We start from the raw sequence: 8,816 nt of genomic DNA, 5'->3' as shown, positions 1-8,816 counted from the left end.
TCCCAACCTTCACCACTACCTTCTTATTCTTTCTCTCTCACTGTTTTATGGTATACTGTGTTTTGGAAGGATTCTTTATATGGTTGACTCTCTTTGGAAATTGTAGTTCTTGTTGATGCTGTAACATGTAAAGCAACTTATTTTGTTACACTGCCATACTTGTTGCAACTTATCTCGTTAACTCACTTTAATTTACATTTCTTTTTGTTTGCACCAAAGTTTCTTTTTTGACTCTAGTCATACTGTTTTGACAGCTATGCTTCAAAATCTGACCAAGAATTGTTAGGCCTCACTTTAATGTCACACAGATTAGTTGCCTGACGATTAAAGCAAGGGAAATCATATGTTGGTTTATGGTGTTTGAACATTCCAAATGACTAAGGCTCAAAAGAGGCCACAGTGGAGGGCTCCAGATAATTTTGACCAACTGGAGTTCTTTAAAGTGTGCAGAAATCACACATTACGTAGGACTCCTGCATTTTGCCACCATCGCAATGAGACTGCCATTACCGGGAACAATCCCATGTTTTTCTGGTCCCCAGCCATGTACCGCATGTACCATAAGCACTGGGCCACCGCGCTATCTCGGTTATGGCAGCTGTGTACAGCAACACACAAGTTGTGACTGGCATTTCTTTCTGCCAACAAGCACTGTGGCAGTCGATGGGCTGACAGCTATTTTTATGTATATACAACTATGGGACCATAGCACTTGTGTAATGTAGACAAGAAGAAACTGGGACAGGTAGCACATTATCCTTGTCATTTTTTCTTTTCTTCGCTGTGTGAGCGCTATGATCACGTATACTGTATCTGTACTCCATTTCACAAGTTGGTTGGAGCACTGCAGAGACTAAGGAGCTACTTAGCCAGTAGGAAAAGAGAAAATTCTTCACAATATATTCATCTATGCCACATTATCTGCTGACATCCCCATAACATTTTCGCCACCCTTCCGCTTCCTCTGAAGGAGGAGAGTGGCAAGGCCATGCGAAGGCATCGGCACCCACTGCCTTTGATTTTTCAATCTTTACAGACTTACTGAACCTCCTCTCCCAGTAAGGGCTTTTTTCGTTAAATATAAAATTGAAATTTTCTGATACAACTCAAGTGATTGTTCAGCTGTGCCAAGGCACTTAATGCTAACATACCAACTTTTCATTTTAATGTGCGTCCTTGCTAGTACTGTCAAGTTGTGCATGAAGAAAGAACAAAAAAAAAAAACCACTGATACAGGTAAGGGCTTGGTCTCACCATATGCTTACCACCAGTACTTGTGCAGCTAGCTTTACCTCATCACATCAAATTGGCTCACCAATCAGTGTAAGGCATTTTAAGCACTTTGAAGGAAACAAAATATCTATGAAAGGGGAACAGACAGTGAAGCGGGCAATAGCTCTCCCCACTGCAATATCCTCCTCTCTCTTAGCTCTTATGTTTCTTTCATTGTGCTGTCATGCCTTATGTGCTCTATAACCTACTTACCCAACTGGAAGTCTTACGAGGTGGCCCGGCGCAGATTACACAGGCAAGACTCAGTTCACATGCAGGAATGGGTGTGCAAGATTATGGAGTCCTGGTGTATACAAACCGTTGAATTCACGATTGTAAACCTCGCAGTCATTCCACCACCTTCCTATGCATTGAGAAGGCTGTGTTGCTGACGTTGAATTAATAAAAATTGCAACAGTTCTTTGAAAATAATTAAAAGCCATAATAGGCAATTTTAATTTAGAAATGTGTTTAAGACTGTTGTTCTCTGGCAAGGCACTGAGTGTTTTTGCACTTGGCAATGGTTTAACACTGTTGTGCCAGAAAACTTAATTTTGTGTGGAGAGCGTCCTCTGTTCTAACAAGCCATTACAGCCAGCCATTACATTTCTGTACGTCTGAACTGTGACACCAGTTCAGGTATACAGAAAAAGTTCAGAACACCAGAAAAAGATTGACTGGGATCTCCTTTCTAAGTATGTTATTTAGTATCTAAGCGCACAAAATTTGAAAACATTGTGCCATTTAAAAGAAAACTTTTGAATTTAGTTTTTATAGAGGATTTACTTAGACAATGAATTTTCTATAAAAAACTGAAATTTGCAAAATATATAGATTTTGCTCATTCTTGTAGTGCCCATTACTTCACAGAACATGTAACACTTCATAAAGATCACTAAATAAACCTTTCATGTTATTATTGTTTACCTAGTTTATCAGTTTTATTTTTATGTGCCCCAATTTCGGTGTCTTTACAGTGGCTCACTTGTTCAGTGACAAAATGTACATTTAGTGGTAATTTCTTTTTCACTTTCTAACAATCCCACCTTTAAAAAAAATATTGAACATTTAGCAGCGCAGACTGAAACAAATTTCGCTTTTCTTCAAATCTCAATGTAGTGCAGTAGCAAGTGTAAAATCATAGGGTTCAACATGATGCATCAATGACAGTGTGAAGCACAACTTTATTTACAGTAAAACACTGGGAACATTCGAACTTATAAAAGCTAATACTTGTTTATCTGTTATGGCATCAATAGTAAAATATGCACAGCTCTATTCACAGGGAAGATTGACAGTGCACATCTTGCATTCATCAGGATAACAGTGGGTGTGCAAATGCTGTTTAGATGCTTCACCAGTACTTCAGTGATGCTACCCTTAAGCCAGTTTTCTTTCCACCCTTAGGTTCAACTGTTATTATAGTGCAGCGGTATGTTACGCTGCACATCTCTGGTGAAATCAAATGTATTGCTGTCTGAAGCAGTAGCAACTTTCTGACTAGTGTTTTTCTCACCATGTGCACCTAGGAAGAACATTATCATAGTTGCTCTCAGATTTATGCTCGCAACATAGATTGGTCCTGCAGTCAGCTTAAATATGAAGCTTCCTTTGGTGTGCATTTAATGTACCCACTAATATTCTCGTTTTGCTCATGGACTGCATCTTAGGGCTGCATTTAAAGAACTTGTTCCTTTGATCATTTTATGCCGTAAAGAAAACACGGTGCTGCAGAAAATTGTGTGCTTGTAAAAACAAAACAGGACACCTTAGTAGAAAACTCTGTGTAATTTGCAGAGTTTGTTCAATTTCGAATATTTCCCAACATCTGAATTGTGCTTCAACTACTGGGCCTGAAGTTGAACCAATGCACCCACTGGTTTATTTCTGAATGGGGCACTTCAAATGGGTCATATGATTCAGCATATAGTTCATGTTTGTACAAAACAGCATTCACCAGTTTACAATACACAACAAACAATCTTGTTCTTGACACTATTAAAGTTCCATGGTGACATACTCTACATTATGTGGAGAACAAGCAGTAGTAGTATGATCATTAGATCTGTCTACCAGCTCATCAACAATGTGCCAAGCAAAAATGGAGCTTTACTGAGACAACCCCTCCCCAAGACTAACTGCTCTTTCTCAGGCATCACAAAACATACAACAGAAAAAAGTGAACACGCTACAAGTAATAAAAGCACAGGGTAAGTGCAAAGTTTAACAAAAACATATCGGACTGATGACTGACAACTTTACATTGGCACATAGTAATATAACAGTAACGATGAGAAGCAATTCATGATATAGATGATGAAATCTGCAATTTTCTGTTGTTTTCTAGACAGATGGAAAACAGTAAACACCCTGAGTGTGTAATGGTGCATTGGTATACAGGGAACACATTATTTAAAGGTAAAGTTACATGTCACTGTTTGGTCCACGGCCACTGCAGCACAAATTCAAAGGCTTCATGCTACTTTCCTTGTTTCCAAATATGCAATCTTTCTGTGACGTTATGATATTGTAACACTGTGCTAGATTTACTTTTTTTCACTGGAGGTAGTAACAGTTGGCAAAGAAAGCTGCAGATGCAGTATCTAGTGGTGGTTTACATTGCACTGCTACTGGGCGACAGTATGGCAGCAAGACACACTGTCAAAACTGAGTGCAATAGCAGTGGACCAAGCTGCAACTTTTCTTTGGCTTTGATGACTTCAGCTCTTTGATAGAGACACACTAAACACTATGTACATGCTGTTCTTTGGATTGCTCCGCTTATAAGGCAAGTGAAAACAGCTTAAAACAGCCGTTACGCTGATGACCCCCTTTTTCCTCACACATCCGGGAGGGCATGGAGATGCAGTGGTCACATCGTACTCTTTACTGACTAGACAGAGAGGACTGAAAAATGTTTTCAAACATTCACTGCTGAACTAACCTTGCCAGCTACACCAACTCCACACAGCGCAAGTTCAGAATAAACCAGTAGTTACAGGTATGAATGAAAGCAAGGAAGGAAAAACCTGTTTTCTTCATTAGACTCCACCATATGAAGTCAACAGCTATGTTACTACATCTTGCACAGCCAGGTTTCTAGAAAATAGTGCCGAAAAGATTTTTGAAATTTGTCAGCACAGTTGAGTTCAAACAAGAAAAAATGTCGCAATCTCAAAAGTTTTCGAAATCGCTAGTTACAGCAATGTGACTATGCACCCTACATCAAAGTTTTTAAAAAGCTGTAAAGGTTTGCGTTGACAGATCAGAAGCATGGTTGTAAAAAAAAAAAAAAAGGTTAAATGTTACATTCTTCGAATCTTCAGAGAGTGCTTTGCAACTCAAGGTACAAGTGTTGGTTTGAAACCTGCTTGAACAAAGACGAATTGTGAAAGCATGGTGTTACTGCCTCCTCATTGTAGTCAGGCATTATGAGGTCCGTCTGGAGTGGTGTGCCAGCAAGCTTTGCATTCCGCCAGATGTGTACAGCTTTTGGCTACTAACTGCTTTGCAGACTATTATTCTGTTCATTTTATAGCAAAGAACTCGTAGCAGTTAACATTTAGCAAAATACATGAAATGTATACAACCGAGTCTACACACATTAACATACGACCTTTTTTTTATGCAAACTGCTATGTTGCAGTGGTACACTTTGGCTCCCACAAAAATTTATAGGTGCCCATTGAAGTAGGCAGTCCACTATAAATGTTCGTTGCCGGAGGAGCCCACATTCCTCAACGAGCATAGTTGACCACGCTGCATCATTTCAGGTACTTCACACTAGATATCTGCAGAAACATAAACAAGCAAAAAAAGAAAAAAAAGGTAATTTCATGCATGTGCATTGGAATGTTGTTCGCTACTGTACTGGATTGCAGCCAGCTGCCATGTGAAAGTTGAGATCTCCTAGAAGAATGCAGGCTGAAGCTGGTCGCAACTGGAGCCTGTTTGTTCATAACTTGGGCACAGAACAGTTTGTTCTTATCACTTGCGGGTGCCGTTACGTAGTCCTCCACCACTTGCAGGGAAGACAGCCCGTCCACACAATTATTGCAAGGATGGTGTAAAGCACTGCCACAGAGTATTGGATAATGCATTGCTGTCCTTGAAGTGGGAGAATAACCAGGCGACGTGAGTGCAGACACGAGTCGGTTAGGAACACAGTGGTTGTCGCCCAATGCCGAGACCAGAATGGTGCAAGCGGTCAGGCTCGGAGGAACTGTGCTTTCGGTGGAGAGTCACCTGCAAGCAGTAAACAGTGGTTGTTTTAGTCTAACCAGATCTTTCTCTGAAAAACTGAACTACTTTTAAAGTGAAGCACAACTTGCGGATTTACAAGCTGTAGATAAGTACATGGTATCACACCAATAGATGCACGTATGTGCTGGTGGCTCCACATTTACTTTCACATAAGCAGCATAATAGCAAGTAAAAACTGCAGAGGGGACTATTTGGCAAGTAATCATATCAATTTTGACATTATGAAATTTAACACACAAACAATGCAATATTCAAGATGCATCCCTATTTTTGTTGTTTCTTTAATATCCTGCATTCTATGACATTGCAATCGTCACTTCATGGATTTGTTATGGCCATGCTAGGCCACAGCGTAATGTGCAGCATCTTAAAACTTTCTCAAGTGGAGAGACTACAAATGCTTCAATAAAAGGCGCAAACTTAGGCTACAGGCCAATCGCAGATAGCAAGTTGTGCATATGCTGGCTTCCTGTACAGCAGAACTACTGCCAGCTCTTGAGTAAAGTTGCGTAGATCCTAACATGCAACTGCTACAATGGTGCATAAAAGAATGTGATAGTTGTGGGACACAGATTTTTATGGTCATCTTTGCGAACGCCCATATCTTGGAACATACTGCAGCAAGGTTCATTCCTAATCTCGCTACGCACACTTACATTTTCCTGGAGCTGTCGTCCAATCATGACGAAAGAGGGACGAGCTTCTGGTGCCTTGAACCAGCATTCATGGATCAATGTCTAGGGACAAATACACACTTCCCATGAGAACATGACCTTGAAGCAAGCATCTAAACATGCACATGTAACAGACCTTCTGGTTTTAAAACCTCAGGTTCAAGCTCTCATTGTAATCACAGTTTGCTTCAGATTCACAAGTTAGTTGCTAAAGCTGGAATGGAGTCATATCAGTTCACTCTTAGGTCAATTAAATGTTGAATGTTAACATTATAGAGATACCTATATGTGCCAGAGCTACTTCAGTTACATTTCGGAATCTGCTTGCTATGTAGAAGGGCAAACATTATTTTAATGAAAGCTGATAAAGGTAGGCAAACAATGCAAGGCATGTTGTGATCTTAATTGGAAAATATGAAGAAACCATGATATTTTTAAGACAAGGGCCAAATGGCAGGTTAATATTATTATGCTGTAGTGACAAAGAATTAAACACTAGTACAACCATTATTTGGGAAGTCAATCCTTTTGTTAAGCAGAAATGTGTCAAGAAAAACGAACAATGCTCAAGTGAGGACAAAAGTGAACAACCGTCTGTTTGTTGACTAATTTCACAGAGCAGATGAGTCTTGCAACCTGTACATCTTACTCAGCGATTCGTAGTAATTACGGCCACTCACTTTATTTAAAGAATGTGCATTTTTCTCATGAACACATTTTCATAGGACATGCCTCTGTTACAAAATTAGAGCAGAAATTTCAGACAATGTAGGTGCATCCTGTAGATCACCTACATCTTGTGGGGGTGCCATAGCGAAATAAATTGGGGGGGAGGGTGAGGCACAGGCCTGTTGTGCTACCCCTTGTCTACGCCACTGGTGAAAAGCGAAAACCGGAAAAAAAAGTCAAACTATCTTTGGCAGTGTAAAAATTAAGAAATTTACCTTGAAGCTCCCAGTGCATTGAAGATGGTTCAGTGGCTGCTGCTGTCCAGATGCAATTTGCCAAATGACCGAGTGTGGATGTTGAAAACCAAATGGGAAGGCTTCAGCAATCAGTTCATACAAGATCGTCCTGAAAGAGCAGGTAGAACACATCTTAATGCCTTGCCATGCAGTACCATAGTCTGCCAAACGTCTAAAACTTCCTGAGAAATAAGAAACACATTCCAAAGAAATACAGGAGCCCTAGAGCTATTCCAGTGTCACACAGAATGCAATTCCCTAGGACACAACGCAAGTGTAAAAACATTGCAATTTATATTTGTGTTATACTATGGTATTGCTTGCATTGGCAGATGCTGTTTAAAAGCATTCGCCACACAAGCTCAGCAGATTTAGCATTTCTCTATACTTACAGCAAGTCTGCAAAAAAAACAACTAAACACCTTGTAAAAATTCAACAGAGAAAAAAAAAAGATAAGTTGTAAGCAGCACATAGTAAGTATTTGCTTGCAGAGTGCAATACAGCTTATAGTTCTCTTCTTGTGATTAATAACACTACAGAAAGCACAGCTATGCGCAAGTTTGACATTATGAAATATAACACGTACGAACCATGCAAGACTCAAGATGCATCCCTATTTTAGTTGTTTCTTTAATATCCTGCATTCTATGACATTGCAATCGTCACTTTATGGATTTCTAAGGGCCATGCTAGACTAGAAATAACAGTAGGGTTTCCGAGGTTCCAATTCCTGTGTGACACAGCTGGCTGGAATCAAAAACCGTTTTCTTGGGCTAGAAGTATTGACTTACCCAAAGGCATAAAGGTCTGACTCTTGAGATGGTTCACAGTCTGAGAAAACATTTGGTGGCTCCACCCTGAGTTGGCGCATCAATTCAGGAGCCAGGTAGGTGAGATGACCCCGTGCAAGGCAACCACGATCGGATGGGTCGTGTACCCTCTCCGCGAGACCTTGATCCATGAGGCACAGCTTGACTCTACTCTCCAATACAACATTCTTAGAGGTGAGGCTCTTGTGCACAATGCCTTTGGCATGCAAGTAGCCCATGCCCTGCAAGAACAATGAAATACAGAGCTGAGACACTAGCCACACCAAAACTTTTCTCAACCACCTTCAGGACAGCAATCATAACAATTGTTTCACACTACATGCCATGGTTGCTCAATGGCTAAGGTGTTTTGCTGGTGAGTATGAGCTCACAAGTTCAAATCCAAGCCACTTTTCAACCCAAGATTGTCAACTGACTAAACTTGGATACCGCGTTTCTGTTAATGACTGCAATAGTAAAGTACAACTCTTTCACGGGATCTAAGCATGCTACTTTTCTCGCACATGGGCAGGACAAACCAAGGAAAGCAAAGCACAAAATTTTTTTGAAGCAATTGCCACAGACTGATAAATTAATTTAGACCATCTGGGGCTTTTCACTTTGCATCTGGATATAAGCACAGCAGCGTTACAAGCACTCCTGCCTCCCCCATAAAGCCACCATTACAGGAAGGTATTCAATTGGTATCTTCATGAGCAGCAACAGAACGCTATGGCCACTAAGCAACAGCAGTGAAATCTACGGTACTGGCATGTCACAAACTGCCATTTCATTGCATGCCAAAGCCAGTGATTTGTGTGAGTTGAAGCTA

The 8,816-nt window shown here is 40.4% G+C and overlaps 1 protein-coding gene across 3 annotated transcripts in view; it reads right to left on the bottom strand.

The window, feature by feature from the left end:
* Positions 1-5,035: 5,035 nt before the first annotated feature.
* LOC119186509 (uncharacterized) overlaps positions 5,036-8,816 on the bottom strand; it is an 80,715-nt gene continuing 76,934 nt past the window's right edge. For all 3 annotated transcript variants that reach the window (XM_037435066.2, XM_075893290.1, XM_075893295.1), the window contains exons 9-12: positions 7,967-8,226; positions 7,154-7,283; positions 6,192-6,272; positions 5,036-5,517 (exon numbers count right to left, since the gene is read on the bottom strand). In XM_037435066.2, the coding sequence (XP_037290963.1) occupies positions 5,428-5,517; positions 6,192-6,272; positions 7,154-7,283; positions 7,967-8,226 (561 nt within the window). In that variant the 3' untranslated portion in view covers positions 5,036-5,427. The remainder of the gene's footprint in view (positions 5,518-6,191; positions 6,273-7,153; positions 7,284-7,966; positions 8,227-8,816) is intronic.

This window comes from Rhipicephalus microplus, chromosome 1 (genome assembly GCF_043290135.1).
Source record: "Rhipicephalus microplus isolate Deutch F79 chromosome 1, USDA_Rmic, whole genome shotgun sequence".
Classification (NCBI taxonomy): Eukaryota; Metazoa; Arthropoda; class Arachnida; order Ixodida; family Ixodidae; genus Rhipicephalus; species Rhipicephalus microplus.
The sequence above is the reverse complement of the archived record's forward strand: the minus strand, read 5'-3'. Positions and strand labels throughout refer to the sequence as shown.